The 18,318-nt window shown below is 39.2% G+C and overlaps 1 protein-coding gene across 1 annotated transcript in view; it reads left to right on the top strand.

The window, feature by feature from the left end:
- Window positions 1–3: 3 nt before the first annotated feature.
- Swt1 (SWT1 RNA endoribonuclease homolog) overlaps window positions 4–18,318 on the top strand; it is a 61,657-nt gene continuing 43,342 nt past the window's right edge. Inside the window, exons 1-7 of the mRNA XM_031378737.1 lie at window positions 4–151; window positions 4,623–4,721; window positions 6,097–6,180; window positions 8,179–8,262; window positions 11,131–11,189; window positions 12,567–13,254; window positions 17,435–17,494. Coding sequence (XP_031234597.1) covers window positions 4,668–4,721; window positions 6,097–6,180; window positions 8,179–8,262; window positions 11,131–11,189; window positions 12,567–13,254; window positions 17,435–17,494 — 1,029 coding nt within the window. The 5' untranslated portion in view covers window positions 4–151; window positions 4,623–4,667. The remainder of the gene's footprint in view (window positions 152–4,622; window positions 4,722–6,096; window positions 6,181–8,178; window positions 8,263–11,130; window positions 11,190–12,566; window positions 13,255–17,434; window positions 17,495–18,318) is intronic.

Here is an 18,318-nt window from a genome sequence, read left to right as displayed (position 1 = left end):
GAATTGCCTGGAGCGTTCGGCTCCTGGCGTGGTCTGAGTACAGAACTACATTTCCCAGTGTGCCGCGGGCTCTGGGAAGGCGCTTTTAGTCTCGGACTGGACTGGGGAGTCGTCGCTGTCGCTGTGGCTGATGCTGCCGCCGTGGGCGCGGGTAAGTTAGGGTACTCGGGGCGTGTGGGCGTCGCTCGGGGCAACAGCTTTTTGCTACTAGCCTCAGGTAGCCTAGTAGCCTAGGACGCCGGTCGGGCTCGGGAATCGCGAGCTGAGGTCTGGGCCGGACGACTGCCGGGGCTGGTCGGCCCGCTCAGGAGAGTGTGTGGCCGGGAGCCAGGTTGCTCTGCTGGACCTGAGGCGGTGGGGTCACGGATGGCGGCTTCTGTGGGGGTGGGCCTAGGCAGTTTACGAGTCCCAGCAGCGCTTTTCTGTCAGCCCCCTAACGTAGAGTCCTGGCTCCGCTCGCCACAACTTTTCTTCCCCACAACTTGCGATCCAGTCACTCTTCACTTTTTCAGTTTTGCTTCCACCTCAGCGATACCAGAATAGGCGCGGTGTGGTGGAAGAAGATTGTTTTGCTGTTTTGACCTGTTCTTTTTTAGGCTTTTACTAACAAAGGTCTGCACTTGCGGACACTTTGATGCATTTCAGATTCTCTAAGGAATATGACCAGGGAATCCTCTGCGCCTCAAGTTTTAATTTTTTTTTTTTTTATCTTGGACTTGTTTATCACTGAAGCCTTATTCGTTCTCTTTATTTCTGATAAGCACACTGGAACAGACGGGGTGAGGGGAGAAAAAAAAAACCCAACTTGACCTTTCTTCCAGGTTGTCCTGCTTGGGACTGTCTTGAACGTTAAAGCTAGGAGGGAAGGGTCTCAGGTACAAAACTCACACTTCGAGTTAATAAAGCGAAGTCCTTGCTCACGGGTGCGGTTTTTTCCTCTGTTGGGAAACCATAGGAGGCGGCGTGTGATTGTTCGCTACTTTGAAATGCTGTCTGGAAGTTTGCTCTCTCTTTGCCCTTCCTAGTTGGAGTATTTGAAGATGCTTTTCCTTCTCTAGTTTAATGTAAACTTTGTCCCGACCAATCTTTTGCAAGTTCTAAAGCCCTTAAGGGCTTTGAATATACTTATCTCAGTGGTAAAGCATTTGCTTAGCTCCTCTGCGTGAGCTTAAAGGTCAGAAGCCTGGCCTCACAAGACAACAAAACAAAAGGCTTTTTAATCCATTACCTCTTTTGGACTAGTATTCCTAGATGGGGCAGTTGACTATTTAAAAGTGAAACAGTAGCACCTATTACAACCTATGGGAATGGTAACTAGGACCAGAGAGATTGCTCAGTGGTTTAGGTCACCCACTTTTCTTGCAGAGGACTCTTATCAGTTCCCAGCATCCACATGGCAGATCGAAACCATCTGTAACTTCAGGGCCAGAGGATCTGATGCCCTCACAGAGACATGAATGCAGACAAAACACCAATGCACATAAATAAATATTATATTAAAAAGGAAATGGTATGATTCTTAATTTACAGAACACCCCACCCCACCTCACCCCTCACTCCTCCCTCTGCCTTTGGGTATACATAACAAGCACTGTATCTTACCTCTAAATGGCATCCTCAGTACTTGTTTTTTTTTTTTTTTATTTATAAAAAGAGTAAATGATTAATTTGAGAGTTTGACTTGATATTTTAACCTTATTTAACACCAGCTAGAAAACAATTAGATGTTAGCATGTCCCGTGGCGGTTTTAGTTCAGACTTTGTAAGCATGAAGGGATTTTCAGTCTAAAGACTTAGGAGAGTATATAAGCATCAGTTGCATTACTGCGTAGGCTATCTTATATTTTGTTTGTTTTGTTTTTCATGGCAAGGTTTCTGAGTGTAGATCTGGCTGTCCTGAAATGCCCATGCTTCCCTTTTATTCAGAGATCTGACTGCCTCTGCCTCTGCCTCCAAAGGCGTGCACTACCTATATCCAGCTGTTATTTTATATCTTAAAGCATCAATAAACATAATTTCAAAAGTTTTTGTGTATCAGGAATTAAAAATGAACTTTCTGGGTCTATCAGGCTTTTGAGTCTTTAATGAGGATACACTGAAGCTACCTGTCAAAGACTTGACAGGGGTCAGCTTCAAAGTTACTCACGTGCCAAAAACTTGGTTTTGGTTCCTAGCCTATTTGAGTGACTATGTTGTGGAAATGTTAGTGAAACAAGCCCTTTCCTCCTCAAGTTGCTTTTTTTTTTTTTTTTTTAAGATTTACTTAATTATTTTATGTATATGAGTATATACTGTAGCTGTACAGATAGTTGTGAGCCTTCATCTGGTTGTTGGGAATTGATTTGTAGGACTTCTGCTCACTCTGGTCAGCCCCACTCGTTCCAGTAGACCCTGCTTGCTCAGTCCCTGCTCGCTCAGGACTAAAGATTTATTTATTATTATAAATAAGTACACTGTAGCTGTCTTCAGACAGCATCAGAAGACAGTGTCGGATCTCATTAAGGGTGGTTGCTGGGATTTGAACTCAGGACCTTTGAAAGTGCAGTTGGTGCTCTTACCCGATGAGCCATCTCACCAGCCCCCTCAAGTTGCTTTTAATCATGGTTTTTACTATAGCAATAGAAATCCTAGCTAATATATACCATGCAGTAATTTTGATTATGCAGGTTAGCCCTTTTTACTATGGAAGACACTGTATAAGCATTATTATCACCAAAAGCTGCAATGTTTTGGGAAAACCATCTTATGGCAGGACCTTTTAGAACTTTTCTACCTTTGATCCATTTTCACTTGAAATGATTTTATTGGGCCCAGGGTTATAAGGATTTAAAATATATACAAATCAAACATTTCTGAAAATCTTAATTTTATTTTAAAATAATTCTTTATATATGTAATTTTACCATTAAAAGTAAAAACAAGTTTGTGTGCTAATGATTGTATGCTTAATTTACTTTTATATAATGAATTAAATCTTGACTCTATTTGATACTGCAAGAAAATCTTCAACATTTCAGAATTGATAGTTTGATTTTTATAATCATCAATTCTGAGAACATTGCTTTACATAAACAGTGCATACCAGTAAAAGTATGTCCAGGATCATTTCAGAATTTGTTGGATATTTTTCTACCCTCAAACCAAAATTAAACTTTTTAAAAATATGAAGCTAGAATCAGCAACTCAAACATCAATTTGCACACATGCTAAAACAGTCCAGAGAAGTAATAATTAAGTACTTACGTGCTAAAGAATTGCTATAGGAAGATACTAAACTTCTTTGTTTAAAACTCTGTTTTCTGTAATCAAGCCATTATTAATATGTTTCTATAAGAGCAGAAAAATTTTGCATGTCCAGGAAAAATACTGCAGCTCATGACATACAGTAATCATGAATATGAGCCAAGGTGTTTGAGCCAGCATTAGTTGGGGTTTTGTGGGTATGAAATGCAAAGTGCACAAATAAGTTCAAGGCTGCAATGAAGTCACAGGGTATAGTGCTGGAGAGTATATATAGTGCCAGAAACACCTAGGATTCATTACATATGATTTTCAATTTTTTAATCTTTGTGAAACCTTTTAATGTTGCCAATATAGGGTTGTAACCCATAGTTTAAGAAGCTGGAATCCCGAGAACGGCTTACATTGGAAGTCCTCCTAAGGTAGTTTGCTAGTCTGCATAAAAGGAATGTGAACTTCACCCTTGTGTGAATATAAAATATGTTGCCGCACACATAGATGCTGTGCTTGCTAATTTTAGGTCAAGTTAATATAGGCTGGAGACATACCTGGGAAGAGGGAATCTTAATTGAGAAAAGACCTCCGTAAGATTGGTCTGTAGGCAAGTCTGCTGGGCATTTTCTTTTCTTTCTTTTTTTTGTTTTGTTTTGTTTTGAGAACTTAGAACTCCTGGACTTTGTCTGTCTGACCTCAGCCTTTAAGTAGCTGGGACTTCAGATAAGCATGGGCCATCTTGGCAGGCTGGAATGTTTTTTTTCTCTTGTGCCTTTTACTCTGCTGGAATGAAATCCTTTAAACAAGAGAAAAGAAGACTATTATAAGCCAGAAGGTTCAGCATGAATTCAGCTGTTAACCATAAACTATCTTTGAAGGCAAGCATTTTTTGGCACTTAAAAGCTGATTCTTGCCGGGCGGTGGTGGTGCACATGCCTTTGGTCTTAGCACTTGGGAGGCAGAGGCAGGCAGATTTCTGAGTTTAAGGCCAGCCTGGTCTACAGAGTGAGTTCTAGGACAGCTGGGGCTACACAGAGAAACCCTGTCTCGAAAAACAAAACAAAAAAACAAAACAAAAAAAAAAGAGAGAGATGATTCTTAGAAGTTTGTTGACTGTTCATGTGTTAATGTTTTAAAGTCCCCCATTAGCATTTTATTTTCTTCAAGTTCATTAACTCTTATTTATTTATTTATTTATTTATTCATTCATTTATTTGAGATAGGGTCTCACTATGTAGCCTGCCACTGCCTTCTTTTTACCCGTTTAGATCATGAATGATCAGGAGTAACTGAAATTACTTGGCTTATAGTGTTTGTCATATTCATATTGTCACTTCCAACTATTACCTGTTCTTTGAACTTCACTTTCATGTGACCTGCCCCAGCAGACCTGGTGATGTCTCCAGTCTTTGGCTGCTGTATCCCAGCACAGAATGCTGCTTTGTACTACCAGTGCCCACAAGCTTGAGACTGTGTATGACCATAAGGTATGGCTATACTTGTCTTACATTTCTTTTCTCCATTTTTTTGTTTTGGTTTTGATTATTAGCTAATGGTCTCAAAATGACTGGAAAAGTAAAGCTGGGTTAAGAAATGGATAGAGATCCTGTGATTTTAAGAAAGAGTTGGAAATAGCTCAAAATAAAAATGTTGATACACTGAGGAAAATTAATTCACCCAGTTATTCATGAATATTTCTCCAGTTTTTTGCTTTGTTCTTTTAGATAGAGTCTTAATCTGAAAAACTTATTATGTAGCTCTGTCTACCCAAGCATATGTAGCAATCCTGCTGTAGTTTTTGAAGTGCTGGGATTATAGGCATATTTTATCTATTAAGTTTTTTGAGAACTTAGAAATAAAAAGTTCTAGGTTAAGTTATCTCTATTTTCCAGAAGATGAAACTGGGACTTAGACAAATATATGCAGTTTGTTTGAAGTATCACATAGAATGTGACAGTGTATTAAGAAATGAAGAATTACAGTTAATCTGTTTTCAGGTATAGGTAGGGCAAATTAAGCAATCTTTAGGCAGCCAAAATGCTGATGCGATGCTTAGAGAAGGCGGAGATTTAAGGCATTGCCTTAAGTATTACTGAAGAGTTGCTGAATACCTGAAAGAGCAAGGGAATGTGAGTAAAGGCAAGTGAGACAGTGAGAGAGCCTGAGGTGGTAAGGAGTGGATGGCACATCAGTGAGAGAGCCTGAGGTTGTAAGGAGTGGATGGCACATCAGTGAGAGAGCCTGAGGTTGTAAGGAGTGGATGGTACATTAGTGAGAGAGCCTGAGGTTGTAAGGAGTGGATGGCACATCAGTGAGAGAGCCTGAGGTGGTAAGTAGTGGATAGCACATCAGTGAGAGAGCCTGAGGTTCTAAGGAGTGGATGTCACATCAGTGAGAGAGCCTGAGGTGGTAAGTAGTGGATGGCACATCAGTGAGAGAGCCTGAGGTGGTAAAGAGTGGATGGCAAGAAGAGGGCCATCAGGGGCAAACCTAGATTCAAAGGCAGCCTCTGATTCAGAAAACTCTCCCCTTGGAGTTCGTGTGTCTTTGGAAACCTGCAGGGCAATCTGATGGCCAGGAGGAAATGCTTTTGGGTGTGGTTTTTGTGGAAGTATGTATTGTGGGAGCTCTGTGCCCTTAGTATCTCTAGATAAGCCTGATATTCCCAGTAAAATAAAGTTCTCTTTCCTTAGTGAAGGAAACTCAGAGTCCCTGTGAGTCTCTGTGGTTTAGCTTTTGCTGTGCTGGGTGATCAAGATGAAGATAATTTTGTGAAACTTCAGTGTTATATAGCTAAGTGAAGAATGACTTGTGATATACTTTTTTACTGTGTTAAAAATATGTTTTGAATGTTTATTTTAGTTTCTAAAGATGTCTATCAAAGAATCTCATGGAAAGGAAGAAAAGTCTCAGAAAAAACAGACTACCTCTTCACCAACTTTTGATGTAAGAATTTCAGTTTGCTGACTTAATGATACCTTTTTTAAAAAAAAATGTGTAATGAAAAAAAATGCACCTTAACATTATTGTGAAATATGAAACTTTATTGCAGATCTATGAGGTAGTTACTTTTATTATCCAAATCACAGATAAGAATTTGAGGCTTAGTGTGGCAGTAGTGGCGCATGCCTTTAATCTCAGCACTTGGGAGGTAGAGACAGGCAGATTTCTGAGTTCGAGGCCAGCCTGGTCTACAGAGTGAATTCCAGGACAGCCATGGCTACACAGAGAAACCCTGTCTCAAAAACAAAAAAAAACATCCCAGCAGTGTTTGCTGTAGTTGATTCGGCCTTTTCCTTGAAACACTTTCTGGACTTGACTTCTGAGATACTTTGCTTTGTTAATTTTCCTTGTCTCTTGGTGACTGTTTCTCAGATTTCTTTTGCTGGTTCCTCCATATATTTTTTTCTTGAATCAGGCTCTTCGAGGCACTGCTACTGTAGCACAATTCAGCTTTAGACTCATTATCCTCCTGTCTTAGTCATCTTAAGAGCTGGGGTTATAGGTATGTATCAGTATACACAGCTCCTACCCATTCCTCTCTTTTATCTCTCTCTTTTGGTTTGTTTGTTTGTTTTTTGTTATTTTTGGACAGGGTGTCTCTAGTATAGCCCTGGCTCTCCTGGAACTCACTAGGTAGACTGGGGGGCCTTGAACCTAAAGAGATCCACTGGCTTCTGCCTCCCAAGTGCCAAGATTAAAGGGGAGTGGTTTTCTTAAGCTATAACCTTTCAAGTACCCAAGCTCAGTTAGTCAACCACAGTTGACTAATTTAGTCAGTTCCAGTTCCATTCTTTTTCATTCAGGCCCAGACTTGGTCTGTGCACCAGCTACTAATCAGTTTCTGTCAGCTTCTCTTTAAGATATGCAGTCTCACTATTTCCTTTCTTACTTTTTTTTTTTTTTTGAGAGACCAGGCTGGCCTCAAACTTAGAAATCCGCCTGCCTCTGCCTCCCAAGTGCTGGGACTGAAGGCGTGCACCACCACTGCCTGGCCCTTTCTATTACCATGATCTTAGCAAAGAAGTTGTTTTCCTTAGTTATTCCACTGGTTTCTAAGTTCTTCTCCCTGCCTTTGGCTCCTCATGGTTTATTTGTAACATAGTGGTCCATGTGGTCATATACAATATCAGTCAGGTACATCTTGGCTCTGTATTTTCTTGTGGATGCTCATGTTAAAAGCCCCTTCTGGGACCAGGAAGGCTGTTCACTCTCCCCTCTTTACTTTACTGTTCCTTTTTTGAGTGCTTGGATTACAAATGTGAACAACTATGCCTGGTGTATGTGGTGCTGGAGATTGCACACAGGGCCTTAGATATGCTAGACAAGCTGTCTGCCAGCTGAGCTACATACCCAGATCTTGTTTCTTGACTTGGTATCCTCCATTCAGCTTGTCAGTGGAGTTTTTTAGGAATAAGATTAAAAATTGCAGATCTTTCTACTTAGAGCTCTTCATCTTTCTTGTCCAGCTTCTCTATTTTATTTCATGTATAACATTATCTAACATGCTAAAACATAGTAGGTATTTCTGTATTTCTACACTAGGTTTAACCTTTATGAAGGTAAGAACTTAGGGTTTATTTTATTTTTTTAAGGCTCAGCTCATGGTCTGCTATATCTTTGGTAAAATAGTAGGCACTTCAAACCTACTTAAGCCTTTTAAGTTTAAGATCTACTAAAAATGGGACATAAGGCTTTGTCTTACGGCCTGAATCCCACTGCGGCAATACCATCTCACTGTGTTCTTATCTAACTAAGTATCTCTCCTCTGGCATTTCTCCTTGACTCTTCCATCTAGTTGAGTTTCCCTTCTTACTAAAGTTTATGTCTCTCAGAGTTCTCAACTCATTTTTGAATGAAAATGACACCTTATAGTAGTAATTAAGTCATGCTTTATTTTGTGCTTTTCGGTTCATTTTTTTTCCTCCTGAATGACATTCTTAGGACAAGAAAGAGGGAGAAATCTCAGCAGGTTCTACTAGTTCAGAACATGGTGTTAAGTCTGTTTCAACCAAGAAGAGAAAACTGGTAAGTATTTAGACACCACAACTCAATGAATATTATTTTTCTTAAGTTTTTTTTTCCAAGAGATTGACTCTTACTATATTGCTGAACCTTGAGCTCTTGGATGAATCAGTTCTTCTGATTAACTCTTTTTTTTTTTTTTTTTTAAAGATTTATTTATTTTATGTGTATGAGTATACTGTAGCTATACAGATGGCCGCTCTGGCCCCACTCGCTCCAGTGTAATACACTGTAACTGTCTTCAAACTCACCAGAAGAGGGCGTCAGATCTCATTATGGGTGGTTGTGAGCCACCATGTGCTTGCTGGGATCTGAACTCAGGACCTTGGAAAGAGCAGTTAGTGCTCTTCCCCGCTGAGCCATCTCGCCAGCCCCCTGATTAACTCTTTCCAGTAGTTGGAACTAGGTTTTGACACTCAGTACACTTGGACACAGTGAAGTTTTAATGCATAGTTAGAGGGTCTATGATATAAAATTGCTCTTTGTATTTCTATTATGCTTAGTTTGTGAAAACCAATGTTTTGTTTTTCCCTTTTGTTTGCCACAAGTAAGATATTAGGTTTTTACTTGTTTGTTCGTATGTGCGTGTGCATATGTGCATGGAGGTAAGAAGCAGTGTTGACTATCTCCTTCAGTCATTCCCGTCGTCGTGTCTGAAGCAGTCTCTCACTGAATCTGGAGCTTCCTGATTTGGCTAGGCTGCTTGGCCCGTGAGCGCCCAGGATTCTCTTGTCCTCACCTCTACAGTGCTAGGTCACACCACCTCCACCTGCAATGGCAGCACTCAGGAGGCTCAGGCCAGGAGGATGGCTGACTAGCCTAGGTTAGTTATAGGCAGTTCAGGCAGTTCAGGCCAGGAGGATGGCTGACTAGCCTAGGTTAGTTATAGCCTAGGTTAGTTATAGGCAGCTCAGGCGGCTCAGGCCAGGAGGATGGCTGACTAGCCTAGGTTAGTTATAGGCAGCTCAGGCCAGGAGGATGGCTGACTAGCCTAGGTTAGTTATAGGCAGCTCAGACAGCTCAGGCCAGGAGGATGGCTGTCTAGCCTAGGTTAGTTATAGGCAGCTCAGGCAGCTCAGGCCAGGAGGATGGCTGACTAGCCTAGGTTAGTTATAGGCAGCTCAGGCGACTCAGGCCAGGAGGATGGCTGTCTAGCCTAGGTTAGCTACACAGCTAGAGTTCAGCCTGGGCGATAAAGCCAGATTCCCATTTCCAAAGAAAGGATGGAAAGAAGGAAGGAAACAGTCAAAATAGGTTACAAAAGGTTAAAATGGTATTTTACATTGTAAGGCTAGAGCTTGTTCTACATGAGTAAGTAGTGAATGAACATGAATGCTTTGTGCAATACTGTATATTAAAGTTTAAAAATTCTATATACTTAGGCTATATTATATATATTAAAGCATTTTTTCAACAATAGATCAACCTTAATGTAGCCTTTTCACTTTATAACTTTAGCACTTAGCCTTTTGACTCACTTGCAATAGCAGTTTAAAACATACATTATTAAATGTATGAAATACTTTTTTGTATCTTTCTATGAATTTTTTTCTATGTAACTTAAATTTTTTCTTTAAAAATCTTGGTTAAAAATGTACACACATGGATGTGTTGTAGTTTTCTTGTCATCGTAGATTTGACTATTAAATAGGCAATCTATTACTTGTAGCATAAGCATTCTTATTACTAGAAACCTTTTGGTGTTGTGGGCTGTTTTTTAAAGCCTTTATGTAGCTTGTTGAGGACTGCAAAAGCTGCACTATTTTCCACTGAGCATTTTCTTGGGCATTGCTTGTGTTTTCCTGAGTTTCTTTTTCTCATGAGTTTTTACAGTTTCATCATGGGTTGCTGTTACATGTGTGGTCTGTCACTAATTGAAATACAATGTGGTACATGATTGTGATTAAATTTGTTTCAGTTTATTGTTCTCTGTATCCGTCTTTTAGTGCTGGGGATCAGACTGAAGGCCTCACACATCCTGAGTGCATGCACTGCCAGCCCCAATCTTACACATCCTGAGTGCATGCACTGCCAGCCCCAGTCTTACACATCCTGAGTGCACGCACTGCCAGCCCCAGTCTTACACATCCTGAGTGCATGCACTGCCGGTCCCAGTCTTACACATCCTGAGTGCATGCACTGCCGGCCCCAGTCTGATTGAGGATGTTGAGTTCTTGGGGCCAGTCCAGTCTTCTGGTCTCTGTGCTCACAAGCACTTGACAGACTGCAGCAGCAGGAACCAGCAGCCTCCAGTGCAAGAGAGAAATCATAGTCACTTGCTGTAAAGCGCCTTCTTTTCCCATGCCTGGGATTAAGACAAAAACACATTCACATAACATAACTGGATTTTTAAAGAAACCAAAATTCTCACTACACCCTCTGACTGGGCTCATTGCTTTTTTTTTCTGCTTTCAATTTTTCCCCTAAGTTTTACTTACATTTTCCCTTGAGTAGCTCCCATCTTTTAATGGTAGATGTTTTGAACTTTTAGCACATACTGTTACTCTACTTTCCACATTTAGTTATATTCTTATAATTAGATTATTTATACATACTGTTTATGTTCCCTTTAGCTTTTTGTATCTGGATCCTCTGAGGACATAGATTCGATGGTGGAGTTGAGTCAGACTGGTGTGTTTCAGATCAGGACAGTGCCCTTGACCTTCACTGTGATGATCAGAAAGGTGCCACACTTTGTAGGCCTTAGGTGCTTTGGTTATAATCAAGATGATAATGTCTGCCCCAAGATTGGAAAGATTAAGTAAATTATTATGGTAGCCTTTCATAAATACAGATGTTTTTCCTCCTTCCCTGTAACTGCAGCAACAGTACACAATTTATATTTTCTTTTTTTTTTTTTTTTAATTTCAGAAACCAGATGATACAGACATTGTATACTATAATACAAATAGAAAACACAGTCTGAAAAGGTAAATTCTCTTTTTTTCTTGACATCTTTTTACAGTTTGGGCTCAGAATTAGACTAAAAAATGTTTTTTTTTAGTACTTGGGATTGAACTCTAATATTTTTTGTGTGCTAGGCAAGCACTGGGCTATATCAATACCCTTGGGATTTAGGGACAGAGTGTTGCTGTCTATGTAGGTCAGGCTGGTTTGGAACCTGCTGTGTAGCCTAGGTTAGATCTTGAACTCAACATCCTCTTCCCTTATCTTGAACTACCATGGTAAACATCGGACTAAATATTTGTTTATTTAAGTTTTAATTATTTTTATGTTTATTTATTTTGTGTTGGGGCTCATATTTGTAGAGGTCAGAGAACAACCTCGGGGAAATAGTTTTTTTCCACTACGGAAGTCCAGGCATTGAATTCAAGTTGTCAGACATGGTGGTGGCAAGTCCCCTTACGCACTGAGCTATCTTGCTGGCCCAGGACTACATGAACCTTATATTTTCTTTGATTAGTACTGTTGTGCATGCATATATTTCTGGTAATATCATTACTAGAAGTTTAAGAAAAAGTTAAGTAAAAATTCATCAAAACTGTTGCATAAAATGCACTCAGACACAGTATAGATTATTATTATTATTATTATTATTATTTATTTATTTATTTATTTATTTATTTTTTATTTTTTTGGTTTTTTGAGACAGGGTTTCTCTGTGTAGCCCTGGCTGTCCTGGAACTCACTCTGTAGACCAGGCTGGCCTCGAACTCAGAAATCTGCCTGCCTCTGCCTCCCAAGTGCTGGGATTAACGGCGTGAGCCACCACCGCCCGGCAGTATAGATTATTATTAACTCTAGGGACTTGGTTTTGATACATAATTATAGGATATATAACTATTATATTAATAGTAGAGAGCTTGGGAAGCTAATTTAGAAATCATACATAGATTATCTTTATATATTACCTATGAGAAAATATGTAATTTTCCAAATTATACATATGGCTCTAAAATTATTTTAATTAACCATCATGTGATTGTAACTAAAGGTGTTAAGAATGATGGTAGATACAGGAATTTAGTTTTCTTTAATTTTTTTATTCTTTGGATAGAAATTTCAAAGTTTATAGCTAAGGAATTTTTGTTAATAATGGGGATAAGTATGAAAAATATAATGTGTACATTAAGTTTCAGACAGATATGAGTACCTAGTGTGTATTCTGGGAATGAAACTCAGGCCTTCTTCGTAAACAGTACAAACTTTTAAGCACTGAGCCTCCAGCCCTGTTTCTTACATTTTTAAGAAGTTTAGAATGAGCCTAGTTAATTCTAACATAATGACACATTGCAACAGAATGTATAATGAATATAACTAACCTAAGTTTCTGTGCTGCTTTATAGATTGAATGTAGAAGTTGGCATGCCTAAAAAGAGACCAAAATTCAGTTCTTCGACCCAAGTAGCATCATATTTAAATAATAATCAAATTACTTCACACAGTTGTTCATCAGATGGAACTAAAGATACTAAAGTTAAAGATTGTAAATTGACAGATATTGGAAGTAAGCTTGATTATGAAATAAAAAAGCATAGTCACATTAAAATTACCAAAGATACGAAATCTAAAGCTGAAGGCCAGACAAAGGAAAAGAATTGGCCTTCTTTGCTTATTCAGAAGAAGATGAAAGAACTCAAGAAAGAAAAAAACAATAAAGACAGTTCGGAAGAATTGGAGAAATGCAAGAAAAATCAACTTCCTCAGAATTATAATTTCAGCAATATAATCAAGGAACCATTTGAATCAGGAAGAAAGAAGATCAGCTTCAAAATTCCAAAAAAATCCTCTAGTACCCTCCAAAAGCTTGTAGAAGAAAACATCTTTAGTGCAGGCTTTAGTAAGTCAGAGAGTAAGCAGGAGGAGAAGGAACACTTGCCAAGTCACCAGACGTCACTAAATCTGGCCAGGCACAAAACTGAAAACTCGTTTTCAGGTTCTACACATAAGCAGTGTGTGTGTGAGAGGAAAAGAAAGTACCATCATGAGCACCAGGAAGCAAATGATTCAGATTCAAAGGAGAACCATGCCCAGGTAATGGATAAAATGGTTTGCTTTTTAGTAAAAGTATTTAAAATACTCAGGTTTTAGTTGCTTCTGTTATTGATGATAATCACAGAGGACTAATTGTAATTTAGTCATGCTGATAATGTATTTGTGTCCTGTATTATTCTTTTTCATTCCAGCTTCTTTAGATATTATTGATACTACCTGGTTTGGGAATCATAGTGCAATATCTGGGTTCTTATGCTCTGGGACAAAGAACTGGACAGACACATGCATATTCGTAAGCAAAAGGAGAGAATTTATTCAGAAAGAATACCATTCTAGGCAGTGACAGTTTATTAGGAGAAGATAGACTTCCAAGGGGAGGAAGCTGGCCTGGGCAGAGATGAACTTTAGCCATTTAACTTCCTACTTACTGCACAAAGAGTTGCAGTTTTTTGTTACTTTAGTGTGGACTTACTGGCTTATTTTAGCACTGGACTTTTCTGTGGGTGCTCTGTTACATGTGGTTCTACATACAGTCTTGTACATTGCATTATCACATCTTAAATTAGAATCTTATTCTACCCAGGGTTTATAGTATTGTAATAGGTGCACTTTCAGAGACTGGAGTATCTCTGCTTGTGCCTGTGGTGAGAGGCAGCCATTCCTGGGGGCGGTGAGTGTCCGTGCCCATGTTTCAGACTTCTTTTCCTACTTATTTTCCTTATGTGCTATTTTTATTTTTGGCAAGGCTTTGTGAAACTAACTGCTACCCTGTTCTGCTTTAATTTCATGGCAGATGTTAAGTATTTGTAACAAAAAGGAATATGGTATGCAAAGAGTCAGTTTCCATAGTCCTTTGACATAACCTCTGAAGTAGTCTCTTAGGCTTCTCTAAACTTGGATAGACGTTCCTGCAGGAGTTACTATTCTAAAGACTTATTTCTTCAACAGACTACTTTCTCAATTCTGCTGTTTCAGACACTGCAAAAAAATAGCCTGTAAGAGCACATGGTCTTGATTTTAGAGTCTTACACATGTAAGGAGAAAGAGTTCTTTAAGTTATAGTAAAGTACTTCTCACTTAATTTTAGGATGTATAATGTAAAAATAATACAGCCTTGGTACACTATAACTTAAGAGAGACTGACTAGAGAAAATAAAAGAATGGGTAGAGGCTACTCAGGTAAAGGTGAAACGGAATGGAATGGGGAAGTAGCAATATTCTAGGCAGAAGGTTTTGTACTGTTTATATGAACAGCAGTGTGTCCACTGAGATTTCTTGGTTCTAGTGTCTTGGAACAAAGAATTGTACAATTTGATAATTACAGGAATAAAGACTGGTTATTAAGAAATATAATGGTGGCTGGGCAGTGGTGGTGCACGCCTTTAATCCCAGCATTTGGGAGGCAGAGGAAGGTGGATTTTTGAGTTCGAGGCCAGTTCCAGGACTGACAGGACTATACAGAGAAAGCCTCTCTCAAAAAAACTAAAAAAAAAAAAAAAAAAAAAAAAAAAAAAAAAAAAGAAAGAAAGAAAGAAAGAGAGAAAGAAAGAAAAGAAATATAATGGTGGTCCTGAGAATAGAAGTGGGCTAAAGAGCTAGCAGAAGTCCAAGGCTCAAAAGCCCCAGTTCCTTGGGGTTCTGATCACCTCCCATACTTGTGTATCAGAAGTCTTTCTTGTGCATATGTTGATCTTACATGTAATCCTGATAGAGATGCATTTCCAATCTTTCTGTGAACTGGCTTCCTTCAATGTACTAATCTTGATGCCTTTGTTGTATGAACAGAATCCAGGCTAGAAACCTTGGCACATTCTTTATTCTAGATTACATTAGCATTTGTGAATCACTTTAAAAATCTTTCTCTGACCTTTTCTATGGTGAATAAAATTATTCACCTTTAAGAGAACTTTTAGAGGGCTGGAGAGATGGCTCAGCGGTTAAGAGCACTGGCTGCTCTTCCAGAGGTCCTGAGTTCAAATCCCAGCAACCACATGGTGGCTCATAACCATCTGTAATGAGATCTGATGGCCTCTTCTGGTGTGTCTGAAGACAGCTACAGTGTACATACATATAATAAATAAATCTTAAAAAAGAGAGAGAACTTTTAGAACTTTGGAATCTTATAACTTTTGCACTTTAAAATCTGGGTATAATAATAACACACAACTGTAACCTACCACCTGGGAGGTAGAGGCAGGAGGTTCAGGAATTTACAGGAATTCACTCTTAGATATATGTGAATTCAAGGCCAGCCTGGACTGAGTTACACTAGACTTTGTCCTAAAAACAAAACAAAACCACACAGAGAATCTGTGCCATTGCATGCTTATGTAATCCCAATATTCTGGAGGCTGAGGCAGATTATTGTCACAAGTTCAAGACTAGCATGTTCTGCATGTAGCAGAAGAGAAGGGACCGACCGAGACACACAGATATAGAAAGAGAAGTATTGGATAGAAATCCAGAGTTAAATAATAGATGATTATATGTCTGTGCTGGTTTGAATGAGAATGCCCTATAGGCTCACATATTTGCTTAGTCTCGATTGATGAACTAGCTGTGCAAGGATTAGGAGGTATTTCCTTGGAGGAGGTGTGTTTCTCTGAATGGGCTGATATCTCCAGGCCCAGCCAGGCCCAGTATGTGTCTGCCTGCTGCCTGTGGATAGAATGTAGCTCTCAGCAGCTGCTTCCTTCCATGATGATCATGGATGAACCCTCTGAAACTGTAAGCACGCCCCCCAGTTAAATACTTTTATAAGGGTTGACTTGTCATAGCACTAGAACAGTAACTAAGACTGTCTCATAGGAAAGCCTAGCATTTTGTTTGTATCTCATAGATGGAAGAGAGGCACTAAGAGGTAATCAGGGAAGCAAGATGGTCGTGTTTTCTCGTTTAGAGTCAATTTGACTCCAGATGAAGCTGTTGACCTCTTTCAGTTTCAGTGTGTTTAATAAGCTTAGTAAGGTGCAGCAAAAGTAAAATGTACTGTTTGCATTTGTAATAAGGAAGTTTCAAAGACAGGTAAGATAATTTCCTGCATTGTTTTGTGCTTTGACCTTTCTGGCAGTCACAGGAGGTTAGAGAACACTGGGTAGGACCAGTCTAAACAAGATCACATAGGCACTTAGAATGTCTAGCTATAAGCAGTTCTCATCATTCTAGCTTTCTTGGCATTTGAGATCTCTCAGACTCTGGACCCACCAATCAGGCAGCATTCACCAGCTGATATGAGGCCCCCAACACATAGATAGAGGACTGCCGGGTCTGGGTTCAGTCAGAGAAGATGCACCTAACCCTCAAGAGACTGGAGGCCCCAGGGAGTTTAGAGGTCTGGGGTCGGGGGGAACGGACATCCTCATGAAGACAGGGTGGTGAGGAGGATTTATGGGATGGGGAACAGTCGGGGTGGACTGGGATGGGGATAAAATCTGGAGTGTAAAAAAAGAAATTTTAATAAGATTTAAAGTAAGAGAAAAAAGGAATTATAAATCTTATATAAAATATTAAAGTGCTGGCACAGAGTTGGAATTTATGGAAAGATATTTCAGCCTCTGTTAGAAGACAGAAAACAAAGCTAGTGCTCTCATTGTATATAATACAACTCTGTTTTTTTTGCCTTTTCTCTTTAGCTGTAATATAGTCCTTAGATTTCTCCAGTTGTTTGATTAAGTCACTTTAAGAAATGGCTCAGTGAACTTTAGGGCTGTGAAGCAATTCAGTGATTTCTGAATAAACTTTTTCTGCCACTGAAAGCCTGTTTGTTTATCTTTATGATGGATATTCCTCAGGGTACATATAATTCTATTATTAAAAGATGAGTACCTAAAGAGTATGACTCACATTTTATGACTTGGTAGCACAGGGCTTTTCTCTTCTGGGGGTTATTTCTCATATGGGGGCAGTTTTAAACACCTCAGGGTGTTTATTAATGTCTAGAGACATTTTTGTTTGTCAATGTGGTGGGGGCTGATATATGGCTCAATGGATGAAGGCACTTGACGCGAAACCTGATGACCTGGTTTTGATCCCTGAGACCCACACAGTTGAAAAAGAGAGCTTACTTCCCCAAGTTGTCCTCTGATAACACGCGTGTGCGCACACACACACACACACACACACACACACACACACACACGGAGGGGGTGTGGGGACGGGAAGGAGAGAGAGAACCAGTTTTGATAGCTAGCAACTGACTCAAAACCCCTTTTCATTTCAGAGTTTTGAAATACCATGTTCATCAGTATCATCAGAGAATATCCAAGATGCAGATGAAGAGGTTACCGATGCACTTATTTACTTTGATTATTTTAAAGAAATTCAAAATTCATTCTTCCTTTTGGGGGAGGGATGGGATGTGGGTTGGGGTCTCATTATGTAATCCAGGCTGATTTCAGATTTGTGATCCTCCTCCTGCTTTGGCCTTCTGAATGCTGGAATTACAGGTATATGTCAGGGTGTCTTGCTAAGTAGTTCCTACTTTTAGTAAAATGTCTGTAAAATCCTTAGTGTTATGAAAATAATGATGACTATTTAAACTCCATAAAAATCCTATCCATCCTATGGTTTATTAGGAAGTTCAGTTTGTAAGTGTTAGTTAGGTCACAAAGACCATTTGTTGGAGCTAGGGATGGATGTAGCACAGTCAGTAAAGTGCTTGTTTAACAGTATAAGGTTCTGGGTTTGATCCTAGCATTGGAAAAAAAATATACTGGGAGGGAAGATGAAGGTTCACAGTATTTCATTTTTTCCCCCTTGCTTTATTTTCTACCTAGAATTTCCTAACTTATTGTCATAAAATTATTCTGTTGTCTTAATAAATAATTTTATTTATAATTAATTATATTATATATGTCATTATATTATATGAATTGTTATAAATAAATTATAATAATTAAAATTTACTAACATTTTCTATTTTTTTCTTTAAACTATTATGAATAACCTTTATTTGTAATAGTTATTTGTATTTTTCTGTCTTAAGAGTCAATGCCCCTTGAGAGGAGGCTGTTTATGTCTGCTTTAAAGAGAATATATTAGCCGGGCGGTGGTGGCGCACGCCTTTAGTCCCAGCACTTGGGAGGCAGAGGCAGGCGGATTTCT

The sequence above is a fragment of the Mastomys coucha genome, unplaced genomic scaffold (assembly GCF_008632895.1).
Source record: "Mastomys coucha isolate ucsf_1 unplaced genomic scaffold, UCSF_Mcou_1 pScaffold1, whole genome shotgun sequence".
NCBI classification, from domain to species: domain Eukaryota; kingdom Metazoa; phylum Chordata; class Mammalia; order Rodentia; family Muridae; genus Mastomys; species Mastomys coucha.
Note: the sequence above shows the minus strand (reverse complement) of the source record. Positions and strands in the feature narration are given on the sequence as shown.